This window comes from Equus asinus, chromosome 3 (assembly GCF_041296235.1).
Source record: "Equus asinus isolate D_3611 breed Donkey chromosome 3, EquAss-T2T_v2, whole genome shotgun sequence".
Lineage (NCBI taxonomy): Eukaryota > Metazoa > Chordata > Mammalia > Perissodactyla > Equidae > Equus > Equus asinus.
This window is the reverse complement of record NC_091792.1, coordinates 130,655,454-130,677,372: the sequence shown is the minus strand read 5'-3', so window position 1 is coordinate 130,677,372 and position 21,919 is coordinate 130,655,454. Positions and strand designations below refer to the sequence as shown.

At 39.1% G+C, this 21,919-nt stretch overlaps 1 protein-coding gene across 3 annotated transcripts in view; it reads right to left on the bottom strand.

Annotated features, from left to right (window-relative positions):
- Positions 1-452: 452 nt before the first annotated feature.
- The window catches only part of TMEM156 (transmembrane protein 156), a 40,247-nt gene continuing 18,780 nt past the window's right edge, over positions 453-21,919 (bottom strand). Inside the window, exons 3-7 of one of the 3 annotated variants that reach the window (XM_014827406.3) lie at positions 21,036-21,296; positions 17,912-18,031; positions 15,803-15,886; positions 2,958-3,063; positions 453-1,171 (exon numbers count right to left, since the gene is read on the bottom strand). In XM_014827406.3, the coding sequence (XP_014682892.1) occupies positions 1,159-1,171; positions 2,958-3,063; positions 15,803-15,886; positions 17,912-18,031; positions 21,036-21,296 (584 nt within the window). In that variant the 3' untranslated portion in view covers positions 453-1,158. Of the gene's footprint in view, positions 1,172-2,957; positions 3,064-8,621; positions 8,940-15,802; positions 15,887-17,911; positions 18,032-21,035; positions 21,297-21,919 lie in introns of those variants that run through there. The other 2 variants (XM_014827407.3, XM_044767696.2) reach the window with 2 other exon arrangements.

Genomic DNA, 21,919 nt, shown 5'->3' with positions numbered 1-21,919 from the left:
TTCCAAGCCATTTGTCTGAACGGAATGGGTGATTGTAAGGAAAAGATAATTTGGCTTCTCAGAAACTGTATCATATCCATACCTTATAGAGTGTGGCACCCCTAAACTCCTGTTGAATAATCCCAGACCTGAGCCTGACTCACCTATTAATCAGGGATACACAGACAAGAAAAAGCGAGACTGGGAGAATTTCTTTTGCCAAGTCTTCAATCTCTAAACCTTACAATTAGAATCTCAGTTTGTGATCTAGCCCAAAAAATGGAGTACCAGAAAAACCTCTGTGTGCTGAAACATTCATTTCTGTTTGTTTTCTTAATGTTAAATCTGACTCTGCAGTTCAAGTCTAGAAATCTACTCAGATAAACAATTTTAACTATATAATGAAGCCAGGAGATTAAGTTCTTCCTTAACTCTGGGAAGGTATTTTTATATTATTCAATATGAAGAGCTGCTTTTTGATGATATGTACTTTTATTGTAATTAATAACTATAATTATTCTTCACATCAATGAAAGCTATAAAAATACGAAAGCCAAAAGAATCAGAGAAACATTTTGCTGTTAGATTTAAAAATTCCAATATTTCAGTTAAATTCATTTTATTTTGGCATCTTTGAATTTTTTTAAACATCCCAGTGCCAAAAGGAGACAAGATTGATAAATCTAAACAAATGTATAAACAAACAGTCCAGGCTCTCTGAAGCAATTTGCCGGATAGAAATGGTCTATTTGAAAACCTGTCAAATCAGAATCTGCAATGTGGGCCAATGAGAGAAAAGATTTTCATCCTTGACTCTGTTTTTGATTCCTCAAAATCGAAATCTTGGGGTTATTGTAAGCTATACAAGTGAAGTGCAATATAATGAGGTATGTCTGCATAATGACGGATAAACAAGGAGAGTTAGTGTTCTCTTGCTGTTTCCGTGGGTTTCATCAGCTTGTTTTCCATGACTCATAATGGCTTCCTGAAAAAACTCTCCTTCCTTTGATCTCCTGGGTCAAAAGAGTGCTCTTGAACTAGTGTTCATCAACCAGTCAGCATTCCTACTGTTTCCTATTATGCATCTTCAGCTGGACCCAAATATTTACCAGTTTACTCATTCTCAAAATAAAATTGAATATTCCTCAAAAGGGTTCAGTCCAAGTTGTCCAGAGCAATTCAAAAGGATATTCTGAAGATTAAAAAAAAAAAAAGGCAAATATTATTCACACAAAAATGTTGTCAAGTATTACCTGAAGAGAATTAGCAGAAAACAATTTTAAAACCATTTATTAAAACTGTGTCATGTAAAAACACCAAAAAACTCCCTAAAGTCACTGATTAAGGCCTCTTTCCAACCCTGTGTTATGCAATGGAGCCTCCATTATAGACCTAAGAAGAAATTGTGGTTAGTGCTAATAAACTTCTCAGCCTAAGAAAAGCAGTGTCTCCTCTGGGCTCTGCCACTGCCAGTGTGTTCGGCTTATTTTCCACTTCTATAAAATGAAAGTATGTGTTCACTCAAGTTTCTTTGGGTTATAACATTCCATGACTCTATTAGAGAGACAGAGAAGTTGGGACTTATTCATTCACTCAACAAATGTGTACTGAACATCTATTAAATGCTAGGCAACATGTCCTTTGAGTGAGGGGGTCTCTCCATTATGCTCCCCTGTCCCCTGTGAATACTTCTATCACATTACTTGACCATCTGTAGGAACTCGGGGTTCCCTAATCTGATTCCTCCACTGACTGCACATTACTTTTGCCAATGAGTGGCGGAATTCTTGGCACACAGTAGGTGCTCAAATAGTATTTGGTGAATGAACAAAGGAGAGCTCTTCACATGCAAGGTTGAGCATCCCAGAATGAGGACCAGAATGAGAGGTATCAAGCTTAATATCCAGTAATATTTCATTAAAACAATGATATGATGACGTTATATTCTACCTAGGAGTTTCTGAGCCAACAGCAGACCCTGATTACACTAAGACCCAAGCACTAAGACCTGCCTCCCTCTAAGTCCTCAACATACACATTCTTGGCAGTTAGTTTCCAGTTTGACATATTGAGCCTCCTATGCTGGATCCCTTAGGTTGCCTCTCCAGATCTGCTCTCCACTTTTCCCCACCCTGCTTGGTGCCATGGGAAGCCAGTCTATATAAATTGCCTCCATCCTGCTCCAGTCCTCTGGCTCTGGTTGGGTTTGGTCAATGGGAAGCACTAGCCCATGGCGGAGAAGGAGAACCACCAAGTTGGGATATTTATTCTCTTCTTCAGGGCAACCACAGGCTGTGGTGTCCCTTGACCAAAGGTCACATCTCCTGTCAGGCAGCCCTCCCCACATATTCTGTCTGTGTGCGTATGTGTGTGCATGTGTCTGCCTCTCTGTCTCTCTGAGTTCTTTGCCCTTTTAGTCTTAGGGACAGTAGTGGCACCCTACTGTCATTAGTCCTAGGGTGCTACACTCTCCTTTTTGGTTTTCCCACATGCTGGCTTAATAGGCCTTTTATTAAATTCTCCTCAAATTATTCAATTTGAGTATACCATCATTGACCAGTATAATCAATGTGCATTAATCTAAACCACCAGATGTTAAATTTAGAGGAATTTTTTATTTCAGTAATTGAGGGTCCGTAAGTAGTTCTGCTTTACAAATTTACATTCTCTCCTTTCTCATGCTCTGACTGAAACAACAACTGGCCTGCTAGAATTATGACTCAACCCCAGGAAACAGTGCCAAGGGATGGAGTTTAACAGGCTAAGAGATTAGTTTACTGGTCCTTCCTAGACCTTGGAGGAAAGAGTGATTTTATTTTATGTCACTTAATGTATATGGACTGTTCTTGCAAGTTCATCACTTTCTATCTCCTACACCCAGATAGAAATGCAGTTGGGGGTAAACTATACCTCCTTGGATCTATTTGCATTTATAGTGAATAAAGTCAAACCGTCAATAAAGTCAAATCAGCACTCACCGTGTACACTGATTTTGCTGATGCACTGTGGAAGTGACTTCTAGTTCTGGTATTGGAGGAAGCACTTCCTTGATCTGAGTTAAGGGCAGCCTCTGCTTTGTCTCTGCTATTTAAAAAGGAGAACTGTTTTAGTCCATATTTAGTCAACAGCAATGCAAAAACAGACACAATATTTTCTGATGTGGTGGAGAACCACGCTCTACATCTAGAAAGGATTTTGGCAGTTTCTGCCACTCACTAAACTTCCTGCCTACAAATCTGACATCTTTAACTCATTTCTCTTAGCTGTCTTTCTTTCCTTTCATTCCTCCTCTCCCCCCACTTCCTGGGCACAAGCCCTGAAGCATAGTTAAGGAGCAGCAAAGAAGAGAAAAAATTTTTTAAATACAATATCAAGTAGCAAGAAAAGAATTTTAGTTTGAAGACTGCAAAGATTTCCTTCTATTACATATTGTTGAAGTGTGTCCCTGAGAAAATTAACAACGTCCTTGATTTCAGGGACAATTTTACCAAGAAGCAAAGTTACAAATTAGATGAAGTCTAATCTGTCTTTCTTTACTATGACTATGTGACTTCTAATATTATCTTCAACTGACTTCAAGATAGGAAATGAAACTTCGTATCCATAGCATAATGGATCTCTTTCATCCACTGGGGTCTGGGGTCTTGTTTCTCTAGTTTTATATTGAAACTTGAGTTCTACATAATGTGTGTGGGTTTTGCTTCACAGATGGTTCTACTTTTTTCATACACAGCCCTGAGCATAGATGGAAAGGAGGTGACCTATAATTTAAAAAGAAGTTTGGTTAGTTGCTTCTGAAGAAGAGAAATCAAAAGGGAGGATTTGTGTCATCAAGAATGTGATGCTTCTTGTCCATGAAGATGATTAAACACTGCTATAGGTTACCAAAATAGAAATATTGTCAAACCTTCTCTCAGAATTTTATTCTTTTAATTAGAAAAATTTTGAGTAAGAGAAACACTTTTTGGATTTAATTTTCTGAATAAGGAATACATTCGCGTGATTAAAAATTTAAAAACTGTGAAGGGATATTCAGCAAAATGTCTCCTTCTTACCCCATCTCCCAGCCATTTCCCAGCGCATCACATATTTCCTTCTCTTCTCCGCTTCCTCTGCCACAGGCAACCAAGGTTATTAGTTTTTGTGTATTGATAGATAGCTAGATGATGGATTTATATTTATATATGGATATCTTATTTTTGTCCCTCTTTACACAATTGGTAGCATACTATATAAACATATACACATAACGATGTGTCTTGGAGATCTTTCCACATAACTGCTCCCTCATTCCTTTTTACAACTTCCTGCTATTCCACAGTTTGGCTGTATCATCATGTCTTTAAGCAGCTTCCTATTTAGATTGTGTCTAATCTTTTGATATTGCAAACACAATAGCAATAAACATTGTACATATGTCATTTCTCTCCTATATAAGTAAATCTATAGGATAAATTTCTAGAAGTAGAATTGCTGGCTCAAAGGGCTTGTACATTTGGAACTTTGAGAGCTATTGCCAAATTACCTATCATAGAAGTTGTACTGATTTAGCCTTCAATTTGCCTTGGGAAAGCATGAAAGTGCCATAGAGTGTGATGTCAAACTTCTGGATTTTTGCCAATCTAATAGATGAAGATGGCATTTCAGTGGAGCTCTGATTTGCATTTCCATCTGAATGTAAGCTCCGTGGGAGCAGAGATCTTTATTTGTTTGGTTCACTGCTGTGTCTCCTATCCCCAGAAGGCCAATTGGTACCTAGTAGATACCAAAAAAAAATTTTTTGTAAGAATTTATTCTGAGTGAAACTGAACACCCTTTCATATGATTAAGATCCATTTGTATTTCCTTTTCTGTAGACAGTCCATTCTCATCTTTAACCCATTTCCCTACTGGGTTATTGTCTTTTTTCATCATTTATTAGAAGTTCCTTATATACGAGGAAAGTTTGTTTATCTGTGATGAACTGCAAATAACTTTTCCCTAACGGTTTCTGCTGTGTACGTTCTTTTTCGCATGGTTCAATTTATGTAGGTGAGTTTTGTGTCATGATTAGAAAGGCCTGCTTTATGGTTATGAATTAATTCTACCATTGTGCTTCTATTACTTTTATGGTTTCACGTTTGCATTAAAATCATCGATCCATTTGAACTTTACCCTAGTCTTAGCATGCGAGCTTGGGATAAAGTCATTTTTTTTCCATAGATAGTTATTCAGTTGTCCCAACATCATTCATTCAGTAACCCTTTTTCCTACTAATTTGATATGCCATTTTCATCATTTGCTAAAGTCCTGAACTTTCTAACTTTTCATTAGATATTTTTATCTACTTATGTACCAGTGCCATGATGGAATGGATGCTTCTCTTTATTATACTATGTCATTTTTTTCCTGGCTATTATTGACAGTTTATTTTTCATTGGGATATTAAAAGGAACTTATTGATTGAGGAAGAATTGGCATCTTTATATATTCATCTTCCTAGTCAAGAACATGATATTCCATTCCTTTTGTTCAAGTCATTTGTAGGTCTCTCAGGAGCATTTTTCCAAAGTTTTCTTCAGAAAGATCTTACACATTTCTTATTAAGTCTATTCCTAGTTATTTTATCTTTTTACAGTTGTTTTAAATGCAGTGTATCTTCTAACAGGTGGTTGTTTAAATATGTGAATGCTGTTGCTTTTTTATATTAATTTTATACCCTGCCCCTCACTTAATTTTTTTTTAAGATGCATTTTAGGGAATTATTCTAGATTTTCCATGTACACATCCTACCATCTGCAAAATATGTGATCATTTTATCTATTCCTTTCAATTTGTAAACCTTGTATTTCTGTCTCTTCCCTAATTGTATTGACTAGCCCTTCCAGGACAATGGTAGACAAAGTGGCGAGAGTGGACATCCTTGAAAATGTCTGGCTTTAGCTAGGCATGCTTTCAGTGTTTCCCTGTTAGGCATGATTCTGGATTTTTGGTTGAGATGGATGTATTTTATCATGTTAAAGAAGTACCTATTCATCTTATTTTTATTAGCAGTTTTTATGAAGAATGGGTATGGTATTTTGTCAAATGCATTTTTAGCATCTACAGGGATGATCAAACAATCTTCCCTTCGTTCTATTAATATAATGAGTGACATTAATAGATCTAATGCTGAACTGTTCCCTTATTCCTAGAAGAAGAGCCCCATTTGATCATAGTAGGGATGAGTGTGTGTGTTATACATATATATTTTCTAACTGTGTTGCTAGATTCTTTGTTAATATTTGTTTAGAATTTTTGTGTAGATATACATAAAATTGCCCAATGGTTTCATTTTAGACACAGTGAATATTAATATTTATTTCATAAATAGAATTAGGATATGTCCTTTTTCTCTATGGTCTATAATAGTTTAAATACCATTGGAAATACCTATTTTTTATAAATTAGTAAAATTCCCCCGTGAACTACTCTTCCTGTTACTTTTGAGGGATAACTGACAAATTTTCTAATTCTCTATGATAATTGTTTTTTTTGGATTTTTAATTTCTTCTGGTGTCCTGTTTTGTAAAATTTTCCAGAAAATCATCCATCTTAACTAGAGATTTTAAAAATCAGGATAGCAACTACTCCTTAAGAGGCAGGAATAGATGCCTTTTTGAGGCTATTTCTAGCAAACATTGAGGGCCCTTCCGTTCCTACGAAAATGCTATAATAACCACCAAAGTTAGATTTTCTTCTTACAGAGCATTTAGCCTTCTAAGGGGTAAAGGACAAAGCTTTCCAACTGATCAGGAAAAGGTGGAAAAATGAGACCAGTCTTTCCCTGGATGCAGAGCTCCCATCTCCTTGCTCTCTTCTACACAGATGCATTGCACTAGAACCCCTTAGCATCCTTTATTTTATTTTATTGTCAGTAAGTACCAACCACAGCTATGGGACCACCTCCAACAGCCCTGTTTGTCTCAGACTGAAAAGTTCCTAGGAGTCTGTGACTTTTGTCTTTTTAAATCTGTGTTTCTCAAAGGGTGGTTGTGGTAGGCAGAATTCTAAGATGGCCCTCAAGATTCCTACCCTCTGCAGTGCATCCTCTGTAATCCTCTTCCCTTGAGTGTGGGCAGGACTGTGAATAGGATTTCACTCTTGTGATTATGTTACACAAAGATGAAGACATTTTGCAATCATAATAAACATCCCAAATCAGTCGATTTTGAGTTATTCAAAAGGGAGTCTCTTTTGGGTAGGGCTGACTTAATGAGGTAAAAGCCTTAAAAGAGAGACTGGACCCTTCCTGGGGTCAGAGAGGATCTCTTGCTGGGCTTGAAGAAGCAAAATGCCATGCTGTAAACTGTCTATGGAAAGAGTCACGTAGCAGGTCCGCAAGGGACCTGTAGGACCCGAGGGCAACTCTGGACACAGCCAGTAAGAAGCTAGGGCCCTCAGTATACAGCCTTAAGGAAATGAATTCTGCCAACAACCCAAATGAGCTTCGAAGCAGAGTGTCCTGATGAGAATCCAGGCCAGCTCACGCCTTGATTTCAGCCTTGTGAGACCCTGAGGTCCAGAAAGCTGTGCCCAGATTTCTGACCCATGGAAACTGAGATCATAAAGGTATGTTGTTTTAAGCCACCAAGTTTATGGTAATTTGTTACACAACAATAGAAAACTAATAAATTGATCAACAGACCCTTGACCTGAAAATCACCCGAGGTAGTAATTTAAAATGCAGGTTCTAGGACCCTGTCCCAGATCTTTTGAATAACAGTCTCCCTTCCTAAAGGCCTGTGAGCCTGAATTTTTACAGACATCCAAGTTGATTCTGATGCACATTAAAGCTTCAGAATGAACTTACCATGTGAATAATTGCTTAGACAATCTTTGACAAAGCATCTTACAATGTCCAGAGTTTTAGATTTGGAGATAGTTCTTCTTAAGGTTAAAGTATCAAAAGAGCCTATCCGTGAAAGCAAATAATTATTGAAGAAAAGTAACAGAGCTCTTCTGGTTGGAAAGCCAAACTGCTCATCCTTTGCTCATTCATTCAGTTTGCTGATGTTTTATAGTGCGGTATAACCATAACTTACTATAGAAAGCTATTATCTGTCAAAATGATGGCTAGTCCAAAGTAACTCTCTAGTGGGGTGTATTATCTTCTGTTTCTCCTAGCATCCAAAGTCATGTAACTTATATGCCAATAGGAAAACCTCTGGAAAATTGATAAAAAGGCAAAAAGATAGGATATATGTCATTTTAATACTTTCTTCAGAATGGCTAAAATGGGCGGCATTTTTTTCTAGTTTTACACTGGGAAATAGAGTTTCTTTGAAATAATATTAATTCACCAACACTGGTTAAAGCAGCAGAAGCAGTCGGAAATATTTTAAAATTTCACAGAACTCTTTTTCATGAATTTGTCAAATCTCTGAATCAAACATTTCTTTGACTTTTTGCAGGAACCTCAGAAGAGCCTAAAAAATTAAAAAGAACCCCAGTCTGAGTTTTGACCTGGTTGAATCTAGCCAACAAAATGGATTTCCAGTAGTAGAAACTTGATTAAAAATAAAACTCCATGCTTTATGTTTTCAAATAAAGCACCCATCACACTGTCCATGACAGTGTCCAGGTTGCCCTCTGATAATTCTTTTCTTCTTCTTCTTTTATTTAGATTTCTATCACTTTTCAAAAGTGCTTCTTATCTATGACATCTGGCATCTAACCTCAGCTCATCCTTCCAAAGTGATTTTTAATTTGCACCAAGTACCAGAAACTTGAAAGGCGCTTTCTCCACTTTGTTCCTGAGGATTTTGATGTAAAAGACAAGGAGCATCTCCCACAGTGAAGACACATCTAAAACCTCCTCCTTCTGGCCAGGCTGTCTTGGCTCAAACGGAATTTGCCCCATCAATTTTTGATATTCTTGTCTCCAAAACTACTTGTTCAGCTATATTTCACTTGGTTATTAAATTGGAAATCCAAAACAGCTAAAAACAAAACAAAACAAGGAGGAGTAAACAGGGTTATGTATCCATACTACGTACGGCCCTCTGTGACCTCTACTTCCCCCATAGTGACGTATCCAGTTTTGTTGGAATTGTTTATTTGTCTGCCTCCTTTTGTACAAAGATACATTTTATGCACAGCTATATCCCCCAGAACACAGCCTGGAGCATGACACATAATAGGTACTCAACAAATATGTGTTGAATAACTGGAATACTGTCATTTAACTTCCTCATGCCTCATTTTTCTTAATAAAAGGGAACAGGTTCAAGCAGCACAACATGCCACCCAGGAATTTGGGGATAAGGAAGATAAGCTTACCCTCTGAGAGTTAATCTATAAAATTGACCCCTAATGAGAGCACAAACACACAGAGTCATCTTCAGATATGATTCCCAGGCCAACGCCTGTTAGATGTTAACAGTGCTGTGTTAAACAAGACAATCAGGCTACTCCTAAAACGAAGAAGGTGGCCTTTCAAATGAGCTGGGTGAAGGAATCCACTTTAAGACCTACCAAACAAGCCTTGGCTGTGATTTGACTTCCTACATAGTTCTACCAAAGGAGAGAGGACACACGTGTTTGCTGTCAGAAGCATTTTGGTCTGTATTTCTCACAATCGTATTATTCTTTGTGAATTAATACCTTGGCCTCCTGGTTTTATGAATCCGTTAGTGTGAGCTGAATACACAATGGATCCTTCTTGATGTGTTATTATTGCAGGAGGCTGAGACCGCAGGCCGGAAGGAAGCATTGGACCAGGTAAATTCCCCTAATGTGAGGCACCTGTGTGGCCTTGCGGGCGGCAGCAGCTAGGCAGCCAGTCCTGGCAGGGCTCTGGCCTCGCCCCACGCATTCTGTTCAAAGGTTTGGCAGTGGGTACTGACACCTGAACCACCGAGATGATTACCTTGTGGCTTTAGCAAAGCTAGTGTGACTGCCTCGAGGCCAAAGAGAGGAAAATAAAGGTAAGGGCAAATGAGGTAAGAAAGGTGTATTTTGATGCACTTTGAAAAACAGAAAGCACTACCAAGTGCAAAACACGATATTTTTAGCAGCATCTTTTTAAGCCCACTCGAGGGATCTGCTCAGAATTTAGTAGAACCCAGACATGTGCTCAGCAGGGCAAGGCAATGGACAGTTAACCCTGGACATGATGACCTCAGTGCTTCCTTTGTTTCCTTTGAACAGAGATTCAGTCATGACTGCTTGTGGAGACAACGATAATAAATGCCTAAACTATCACCCACAAAGTGCTTGGTTTCCTCATAAGACCTTCTCCAAAGATGAACAAATTCAAGTTAATCTTCACAGATTACTTCAGTCAAGACAGATGTAGAAATTTTCAGATGGTTTGGTGATTCTTAATCAGTTCTCTCATCTATCTTCAAAAACCCTTCCAGTCTTACTTGTGTTTTCATACTGCCATAGGAATGCAGAACTTCAAAATTGTTATGCATCATTTTGACCTTTTCATCACATAAAAACATTGGCATTTTTGTGCAAGCCCAAGAGAGCTAGTAGCCTTTTAGGACTAATAGAACCAATTATGGCAGCTTAAAATAGATTTCTTTTATTCAAGGTGCCAACTCCCTGCTATGCTCAAATCTCCATCTGTTATTGTTAACAGTGATCCTAAAACTGCTCATCTGCTCCAAATCTGGCCAATGTGAAAATCAAATGAGGATAGAAAAATAAATGACTGCGAAGTTATCTAGAATTAAAACTAAAGAAAAACTCCTTGAACAGACAGTTGCCAAAACTCTGAGCCATTGACTCAGTTCCCAGTTTATTCACACTGCAGGTGTTAATACTGCAAGGAATGCAACTGATGAAGTGTTTAGCCATTCTCCTTTCATTATTTTGGATAGGCATTATCAAAATTTATAATTTAGGGGAAAAAAGTATTTGAAAGATCTTTGTAAGGCAGCAGCAGCCATCCTTTCAACATAACCAATGTCGGGTTGTATTTATTTGACAAATATTTGTTGGGCACTTACTCTGTGCCCTCATGTGCACCATGTTATGAGCTGGGGACACAGTGATGAGTATTATCAGTTAGTGTCCCTGACCTCAAGGAGCTACCTGGCTCATGGGAGAAACATCAATCAAATAATAAGACAAAAATATAAGATTACAGGGGCCAGCCCCTGGCATAGTGGTTAAGTTCAGTGCCCTCCACTTTGGCAGCCCAGGTTCATGGGTTCAGATCCTGGGCACAGGCTTAATGCCACTTGTCTGCCATGCTGTGGCAGTGACCCACATATAAAATAGAGGAAGATTGGCACAGATGTTAACTCAGGGCTAATCTTCCTCAAGCCAAAAAAATAGATAGATAGATAGATAGATATAATAGCAGCAGTGATAATTGCCAGAAAGAGAGATTTGTAGTGTTATGAGGGTGTGTAATAAGTGGAATTGACCTAGTCTAGGAGGTTCAATACGACTTGCCTGAGGAAGTGTTAGTTAAGCCTAGATCAGAAGCCAGGGTCAGAAGGCAGGGTTGGAGTTAACTGGAAGAAGGCAGAGTGGGAGGAAGGGATGTTTGCAGGGGGTGGCAAGGGAGGCAGGATGGTTCAGGCAGGGAGAGCCCGTGCAAAGATGGAGAAGACATTTATCTGCATATGTTTTATCATTGGTTCTTCCAGACCTAGCATAAATGGCTGTCACATAAAGGCATTCAATGAATAAACAGAATAAATCATCTTATTCTGCCTATAGACTCTTCACACTTATGAATTTCTTCCTGTATATAGAGTTACCCTTTGCATTTTGATCTCTTCTGTAACCAAGCAGATGGCTACAACCTTTACTGTTTTATGAACCCAAATCTGTATTTTAAAAGCCATAAATATTATAGTTAAGCAAGTAAAAATTAAATTCTCATGTTATCTTGCTTTGTTGCTGGTCACCAGTAATTTATCTTCTCTTCTGCAGAAAGTTGAAACCTGCTTAGTCTTTATTACACTGGCCATAAACATGTTGCAAATTATAATTTTACCTTGCCGTTAGTTTTATTTTGGGGTAATACAAATTACTGGCTCATCTACTTTTGGCATTTAGTAATTCTCTTTCACAACAAAATTTCGTTCTCTTTGATTCATGGTCCCTTAAGAACCCACCCACATTAACTGCAAAAGACATTTCAGCCAATGCTGAAATGCTGCTTGGCAGATGACTCACATCGTCCCACACAGGCTCCTACAACCTTATAGGGAAAATGTCTTGTTTTGGTTTCCTGTGTTAAATGTAAAGGAGCAAGAAGAGTTTTGATCTGTGGCTTGAGCCAGCAGCGGTAGACTCCCCAGTTCACCACTGCCAGTAAGTGCTGTGCTAGAAAGTGCATCTGTTGGACAAAACTGAGTTTGAACCCTGACTCTGCTAGGAACTGGCTGTGGGTCACTTACTTAAACTCTTTTAGCTTCAGTTTTCTCATCAGGAAAAAAGTGAGGTTCTTGTGAAGTGAAATAAAATGCTGTATGTGAAAGTACTGTGCATATGGAAGGCGCTTAATGAGTTTTTAAGCAACCACAGGTAGCATCTCCTTAACAGTGATGTCAGCTCTATGACGGCAGGAACCGTGCTGTGGATGTGCCACTGTATCATCAAGGCTTAACATAATGCCTGGCCCAGAGCTGGTGTTCAGTAGATTTTGGCTGAATATCTAAAGGTGAAGAATTCACCATTTTTGATTGAGGGGAGAGATGAAATGACCCCCTTAATAACCCATGCAGCAGGAATATGTAGAAGCGCTAATTCTGGAAACCTGGTGTCATAGACATTTATTTATTGACTGACCAGCATGTGGACATCTCAAGTATGCAGGAAGCCACAGGGGCAGGTATCCCACACTCAGTCGATCAGATACTCCTCCTTGGTACCTGCAATCCTGGGCAGTGATGCAAAGCTGCAAGGTGGTCTAAGGGTAGCTCTGGCAGCTCAGACGGAGCGGCCAGTGGTGGTGACACCAGCAGAGGAGTTCGCACCAAACCCATTCCTGTGGTGTGACTTTGGCTGTATTTTTGGCTCCCTGGCCTCCCTTAACTCCTGTTTTCCACGCTCAGATTCTCTAATCTTCCTGCTGCTTCTATGGGTTACCTACTGATTTTCCATTGGATTTCCTCTCTGTCAAGGTGGTTTCTATTGTTTGCATCCAGTGATTCAGGTCCTAGTCCACTGCTCCTGCCCCTGGCTTGGGTCTCCCAAAGTGGTCAACTCATTAAGCACAGTTTCTACGGATACATTTCAAAGTTACTTTTGCATAGTTCTCAAAATCTCTTCTTCAAGATGGTCAATGTTACTCATTATTCTCTGATATTCTTAGCAATTCTACAAAATGTGTTGTATGTTCTTTAATGAAATGGAATTATGTTCCCTCTGCTCACTCTCTGTCTCTTCATTCATTTTCTCCTTTCCCAGCCCCCAAGATTCATTTCTTGCCCATCCTCTCTTTTTGATCTGCACTCATTTCCCCTTAGGGTTTCTGCAATTTAATAAGCTTTTATGGTGCATGAACTACATGCCAGATGTTACGCTAGGGACAAGGATCCAAAGATGAATAAGACAGAGTCATCACCTGTGTGAAGACAATAGTCAAACAAATAAAATGCAAAGTAGATTAATGCCAAGACAGACAACCAAAGCCATCGTGCTTCTCAAAGCAAGGAAGAAAATATTAGACACATAAAAGCTTGGGATTTGATTCTGCACGACATCTCTTTCTACAGCACCGAGCCTTGTTTCTTTTCTTCTATCAGTGTTTACTATGCCCCCAGTACACGCCGGGCCCTGTGTGGTGCCAGGGTCTTGGTAATCAGTCCTTATTTCTCTCCTGTCTTTTGGAGGGTGTGAACCTATCTATATCACTGTGCGTTCGTGTGCAACAACACTTACTTTGTAGTACATGAACAACCGGAGAGACCTTCTGGAAAGTACAGCCAGAGTCGACAGCAAGCCGCTCTGCTGAATGTAACTATAGTCACTGCTCTCTTTGAACTACATTTTTTTTTACTCATGTTACTGCTTCTCCAGAGAACCATACTGGCACATTTTTCCCTTACATTCTCCCTGCCGCCTATAATCCATCACCACAAGGAGAGGCCTTAAAAACGGCCCTCGAGGGAGACATTATTTCCTTTCCATTTCTCTCTCAGAAAGAGCAACTTATAATGGGAGGGGGAAAATTGCATTTAGATTAAAGGAGTATAAATAACAAGAAAGAATCTGCTTCTTTCTCCCTTTAAGATGCTAAAGCCTCAAAAGGACTCTTAGTTTTAAAAAAGGCCATCACCTCTTGGCCTGCTCTAAACCTTAACATTATAGACCTGGTAATAAAGCAAGAAGACTTTTAGCGAGAGCCATTAAAGGGAAAGGCTGGCCAAGACAGGCTTCTCTGCTGAATGAAAATCACAGGCTCGTAAATACAACTTGCGAGGTTAGTCTTGCGGTTAGCTAGTACTTTAAATTTGTGATTCCTCCCGATTATATGGGTTGACAGGGGAACTACTGACTTTTTCTCAGACAACCCTGCAGTGCTCAAAATTATGACTTGAAAAGAGAAAGGACCAGGATTCCTGAGGCCACATGAAAGCTCCACAGAACTAGGTTAAAATATTCCTGATGTATGGATGTCAGGCACGTCTACTGGATAAGAGCGGGGACCAGGGGAAACGCCATTTTCTCCCTTTAAAAAATAATTTTGCCATTTGAAACAACCCTGTAATTTTTATTTCATTAATCAAACAAAATTGTCACTGCACAAAATTTCCATCAACTTTTCCCACATTTAGCTGGTGTTGAATGATTATTTAGCTCATACTTATTGTTACCAGTCGGTTAATAATTTTACTGCTAACGCTGAGAGTGGGAAGTCTAAATTTTTTTTTTAATTGAGCTTTTTAGGTTCACCCAATCCAATTTTTCCTCAAGCTAGGGGTCTGAGTACCTGCTAATTTAAATAGCTAAAAACTCCTTGGCATCGATGTCCTCAATGAAATGCCGTGCAAATCTCCACGTGGCTACAGACGCAGCTGCAGTGGGAGACTCAGGGGTTGTTTGGCTTCCTTTCGTTTTTGAAAACCGTTTACCCACCAGCCTTGAAGCTTCCTTATCTAACTTCTCACAAAGTATGAAGGTGCCTGTGCGCTGGCTGTGCATAAGGACCCGGAGGAATATCAATCATAATTCTGTGGTTTTCAACGAGTCAAGGATATGATTTCTCTCTGATGAAGAGGCCCTTGCCCGTGTCACATTCTCCCTCTCTTTCTTTTTAATATGATTTGACAGCTTGAATTCAGAAGGAGGCTTTACAATTAGAAGAAGGAAATCGAACAGCCGCATCTGTGCTAACAGCCCCCTTACTTGCTCTAATTAGGATTCCCTTCTTCCATTTCTATTTCTCTGCAGAGGACAGGGACTTTTTAATTGGGGCTATTAGAAGTTCTCTTTACACAATGACACCCTCTGCTAAGTAAAGGCTCCAGCAAAAGCCATGCCCACTCTGCAATTACTTCTTGCAATTCTGAGGAATAATGGTAACTTGTCTCATTTAAAAATAAATCTGAGACTTATTCCTTACTGCCTTCTCTCCTCTGCCTACTCACATGAATTTCTCCTTGCCAATTAATCAAACTTTCCATTATTTAAGGAGGTAGTTTTGATAGTAACTGTCCCCTGATAATAAGACATATTAAACTAGATTTCATTTGCCCACAGCTCCTTTCTTCCAGAGACAAAGCTAATTTAAATGAGCTCAGATCTCTCGATCTTGAGTTAACTCTGCAGTGAAACAAGGACGCTTTGGAATTTCCGAAGCAGTGTTCTATTTGCACGCCACGGAACTCACCTGAAGTAACCTGCACATTCGATGTTTGAGGTTTCTCAGAATTACTTCCTCTTAAGCGAATAGACGTAGGTTTGTATTTATGACCTATTCCAAGAAAAGAAATTAAATATTTAGATGATAAACAAGCACATTCTTAGCAGATATTTCCCATGTTGATTCAAAGGATTACCAAGGACAATGGGCCATTCAGAACAGGGCCTGGAGTAACAAGACGTTAAGATCTCTTCCTTATTTTCCCTTAGCAAATACATACAGATTCTTTCTAAAACCAATGGCTTCGTCACTAACATAAATGTCATTATGCCATCTCCTCTAATGAAAAGCCTCAGCTTTTATGTACAAAATATTATATTATTGATATTATATATATATGATATATAGGGTATTTAATGTATATTTAATATTCAATGTCCTAAATGGTGTGACATTTTCACTACTTTATATGCTTGGATTTTTAATGCAAGCCTTTGAAGGCCACTAAGCCTGTCATTTGAGTAGATGTTCATAAGAACTTAATGTTACTCCCCACTATTGATCTCTTTCTAGACCTTTTCTATTTGGCTTCTCTCTCTCCTAATATGTAACCATATGGAAAAATGAAGCAAGAAACTCAAAACCATGCACTAATTGCAAATAACACTTATTATTTAAAGTAATATAATTTTCAAAACTAGAAAAACCCTGGGTCTTAACTCGGACATTTTATTAGCTCTATACCTTTGGAGAAAGCACTTAACCTCTCCAAGGGTCAGAGGGTTTTTCATTATGAAATGAAAGTAATAGCACATACCCTGTTCACATACTTTGAGCATCTAGTGAAAAGTTCATAAAAATACTCTGAAAATGGTTCTTCTACAAATATACAATATTGATGATGTTACTAACCAATGCATTAAGGGCCTTGTAAACTAAGGCATCAATGACAAGACTTGAAATGAAACTGCTCTCAGAACGTCTGCAACAAATACTTAGCCAAAAGAATTAATGGCACCTTCACTCAAACCTAGAGGCAGCCATTCGTTCTCCCTACTGAAATGACTAACACAGCCTTGCCCGCTAAAGGACGTAAGAGCCTTGGGAAATAATATAACCAGCACAATACCACTTACTATTCTTTATTGAGAACTGCTATGCATTAGACATTGTGTTAAACTTCTATAGAATCTCTATTTCAATTCTTACCTCAACCCTGTGTGGTAAAGGTGATTATTCATGTTTTACCGAGGAGAGAAAAGACAGAGTAAGCGACTTGCCCAAAGTCACATAACTAGTAAGTGGTAGTACTAGGATTTCAACCTAAGTCCCCCTGTCTCCAAAGCCTGTTCTCATAGTGATACATTTTATACTGTCTTTAAGAAACCAACTACTCATGTTATAAATTGTCCATCAGGCCTGATATTCAGCCAGTATATGTGTGGGGACACACCAGTAGGACTAGTCTATGCATCGGGACACCCACCAGCAGGGCCCATATATACGTGGGTGCAGACCAGTAGAGCCAGTATATGCATGGGGACACACCAGCAGGGCCGTGCCAGTAGTTAACAGTCAGTGTCTATCTTGATAGGCAGGTGCCTGTGTCATATTAGTTATTAAATATTTTTATTTATTTATGAAACATTTTATTCCTACTGTCTTGATTTCCAATTACACATTTTAGCTCAGCCCAGCCAAAAATCTGACACCCTCACACTTATTAAAGATTGACTCCTGGTCTCACTCATCACCTGGAGTCGCTCTACTCAAGATCTCCAACTCTGAAATTCTTTATCACCACTCCCCCTATTTCTACCCGTCTTCTGCCCTCACTTTCACCAAGCACCTGCTCAACCTCCAGACCATCACCTCCTTCAGATTCACCCAGCCTTTCTTCCCCCCTTATTCACTTGTCTTGGTAGGAGAAAGACACGTGAAGCTCCCTGAATGCTGACACCATGTCTTACTTATGCTTACATTCCTTGGATTACCTAGAATCACCACTTACACACTGTAGGTGCTTTGTGACCGTAAATTGAACTAAAAAAAGAAATTGAATCTACAGATAAGATTAGGAGTTCGTTGACACTACATGGATTATCCCAAATGATGGATTTATTTCTCAGTACTTACTCTGCCATTTCTGCACTCTCCTGTGGCCTTCAAGTATTTTGTGGATAACAAGGGTGAGCAAAAATATAAAAACTAATAGAACTAAAACATACCAAGTGATCTTCATGGAACAAGTGAAATCTGCAAAGAAAAAAATACTTTAAAAATACAATAAAATGATGCAACAGAAGAGAGGCTGTGTAGTGGTGTACTTGGGTTCTACCACATATTCTTCCCTGAAGTGGAAAGCTGAATATACAATCTTCACTCCTACAGGGTCACATGCTCTCCTGAATTCTTGCCTGATGTATTAAATGAGGAAACTTGACCAGGTGGCTTCCAGGGATCCATTTAGTTCCAAAATTCTAGGGTTAATTTCACTTAGAGTTTTCGTTGATGTTAGTTTCACTCATCATTTGTATGACTAGGTTAAGACTGCAACATAGCAGCATCCCAGAATCAGAACCATTTGTAATTAATAAGTTTGACACTGGGTCCAGCAGCCAAAAATTATGTCCTCAAATTGACAAAGATGCAATGAGTGTAAGGTAGATGGGGAATAAAGGGAAAGATAAAGAGAGAAGGCTGGACTGAGGCGTATAAGAGGCCAGGGCAGATGAATAATCAGACCCCCTTTCTGCAGGGACTCTGACGACAATGACCACATAAGTGCACGTATTAATTAAACATGTAGTTACTGTAGCCTAAATTTAATAACGATACAGTAGAAACTTGTTCATTCAAATGACAGTAAGGCAATGTGGGAAGGATAGTCACCATCCAGCAATAGCTTAGCACCATCTCCTTTGGTCCCATAAAGACACGCTGGCCACCCGACGCAGAAATCAGTGACTTAAACAAGGCCAGCCTCACCATGTTCAAGACACAACTGCCTACCGACTCTCTAAACCACTCTAGGAAGCCCTGGTGGTCTAGTGGTTAAGATTTGGTGCTCTAAGCCACTTTATGTACCCTCTTCCTCACACACAAAACACAGGCAGCAGTTATTCAACTTAGCAAGATGTATAACTTGTTTGCCCCATTGGATGACTGTCTTTGTGGGGCTCATGATCTGGAAATCCCATCCATGGGAAGACGTACATTAAATAGGCAGTCTATATTCATTCAGAGAAGAGGCTGAATAGAGAAAGGGTAGAGGTTGACTGGGGTGGCAGCACTCAGCCTCCCCAATATCATTCCATGCTATTCAGCCATCAAATCTGTATTCCTCACTCAGCATGCAGTTCACCGACAGAGAAGATTTGCAGTGCCAGCAAGAGCCAAGCTGGGCCCAATGACTAAGGTGTCACTAGGAACTGAGCAAGCTATAAAAAAAGAACCATGCATTCACCAACTTTATATTGCAATAGCAGAATGTGCACAAGTGGGGCCAAGCCAGCCAGGGCACCCACCAAAGCACCAGAAGAGTGTGTCCCAACATCCTAGGCTGTCAACCTACCCCCCATCCCTGCAGCCATCTTGGAGAAGAGCAAGGGGAAACAGACAGGAATCTGAGAAAATCTAAAAAGACAGTTTAAATTGTTGCTTCAAAGTAAATTTACCAGATTGGACTGAATTTAGTTTCACCCTCTGGTAGATAGGGCTTTTAAAGAAGATCAGATTAGTCTTTGCACAACAGAGAAAATATGAATAGATTTTCAATCTTGTACACATGGCAAAATGGGTATACTTTTTCCAGAATACAAGACTACGTATTTGTGCACCAATGTTATCTTTCTGAAATATAGACCCAAAAAAGATGTTAACGATCATTTCACTTTGACTCGAATTCATAGATTTTTCTATTAGCACAAAAATAAATTCTCTGTAAATCAAAATTATGGAAATGCTTATTTTTCTTTTATGTTTTAGAAAATGTAAAAAGCAATTAAATGGATACATAAATGTACATTGAAATAAATATAAGTTTTAATATCTACAGTCCAAACCTCTTTATCTTTCAGATTTCTTCATAGTTGCCTTCTCTCTGCAGCCTTTCCAAAACCTGCCTTCCGATCTCACTCTTGAACCGGAGGGAACCGACCCCTCTGTTCAGATCTTCTCAGATCCTCTCCCATACCCCACACACATACACATACCTTGAAATACCCCCTAATTGCAGAGGCTGTAGTGCCCTGGGCAAGCTAACTCACAGGAGAGCTTTCTTTGAAGTCTTATGTTTTACTTTAAAAACACATGCATATTATACGTTTGTGTTTGCTCTACAATAAGTATAACATTTCAAAAATAATTACCTCTCAAATAATTAAAGCTTTAGGAAAGTGTTCTAAGCCATCTGAAAGGCTCCCATATGTCCGGAACATCAAAAAGCACAGCAGCAAATGGCTCTCCCAGCCCCTGACACACTGAATGCACTTGCTCAATTGTTTTACATTCATCTCTCTGTGTCCCCAATGCCTGGCACACTGCTTGGCATACAGCAGGCACTCATTAAATGATTACATCACAAAATACTCTTCAAGGATAGGTTTTATGGGTGAAGTGAGGGCACACTGCTTAGTAGAAAGGATCAACTGCAGTAATTCAGAAAAGGGTGACTAGGAAGTTAGTCAGCCTTAAATAGAATTAAGGTGTAGGTAAGTTTTGTCTTTTGGGCTCTTACCTTTTCCTCAGAGTCATCAGTGACCCAAGGGGCCTAAACTGCACCCTGCCTATCTTTGAGGCTTTACATCAAAAATCCCATTTAATCCAGGCCTGGTTCTCAGCTCTAAGAAACAACATGCTAAATCAACTCAAAATAAGATTTTAATAGCACATCACAATGTACATAGATATTTACATTTAAAAACAAGTCTCACCCTTCGATACCCAAGTGTGGTAGTATTGCTTCAAGCACAGCTAACAGGCATGTCCAAAAGTTATTCTGGGGCACAGGGTCTTTCTAGTGACCCTCAAATCACAACCCATAGATGTCTCCTCTGCTTTTGGGTACAGCTGGGCCCCATGAGAAGCACATTTTGAAAGAAAAATAAGCAGATAAATGGGCTAACATTTTCTCCAACCGTATTATTTCATCAACAAAATTCTTCAACTATTTAACTTTCAGTGAAGTTAATGTGGTAGCCCTTATTTAATTGTGTCTACGTCCGATTCTTCTTTTCCTCTAATGTCCTTAAAAACTTACTTTTTACATCCATTTCTTGGTGCAAAGTAATGTGTATACAATTATTTGGGTATTCCATAAATCTACAAGTGTGGTTTATAGACTTTTCCTTGGCTGGATCTTCCTCCATGATTGCTGACCTTCTAGTGTGGGTTTTTGGATCACAGGTAAGGTTATATTCCTCAATGTGGTCAACTGTAGGAGTTACAGTGAAGTTAAAATGTTGACAAGGTGAATGAAAATCATTTGTCTTCCCTTCCATTGATCCTTTCATGATAAGAACTAGGAAGAAATTAAGAAAATGTTATTCACAAAATAGTAATACATGGTAAGAAAACATATACAACTCAGAACTAAGTCTCCTCCCTCCTATACAAAAAAGTAGAAACAAGAAGTTACCTACACTAAAAATAATGATTAAAGGGCTTACATTTTTTAAGATTGTGAAAACCATAGAACCAGAGCATCTCAAAGAAAATACAGACATTTCCCTGGTGACTTGTGGGACAGATTGTATTCCCCCAAATTGTCGATAATATTTCCCATTTCATATTATCCTAGTTTACTAGGGCTGCTGTCACAAAGTACCATAAACTAGGTGGCTTTAAGAAGAAAAATGTATTGTCGCACAGTTCCAGAGGCTAGTTATTCCAGATTAAGGTATTGACAAGTTTGCTTCCTTCTGAGGACTATGAGGGGAGGATTGATTCCATGCCTCTTCTCTAGCTTCTGGTGGTTTCCTGGCAATCTTTGGCATTCCTTGACTTACAGAAGCATCACCCTGATCTCTGCCTTCATCCTCATGTGACTTTCTCTCTGTCTCCATGTCTGTGTCCACATTTCCCCTTTTCGTAAGGGTACCAGTCATGCTAAATTATGAGCCCACCCTACTCCAGTATGACCTC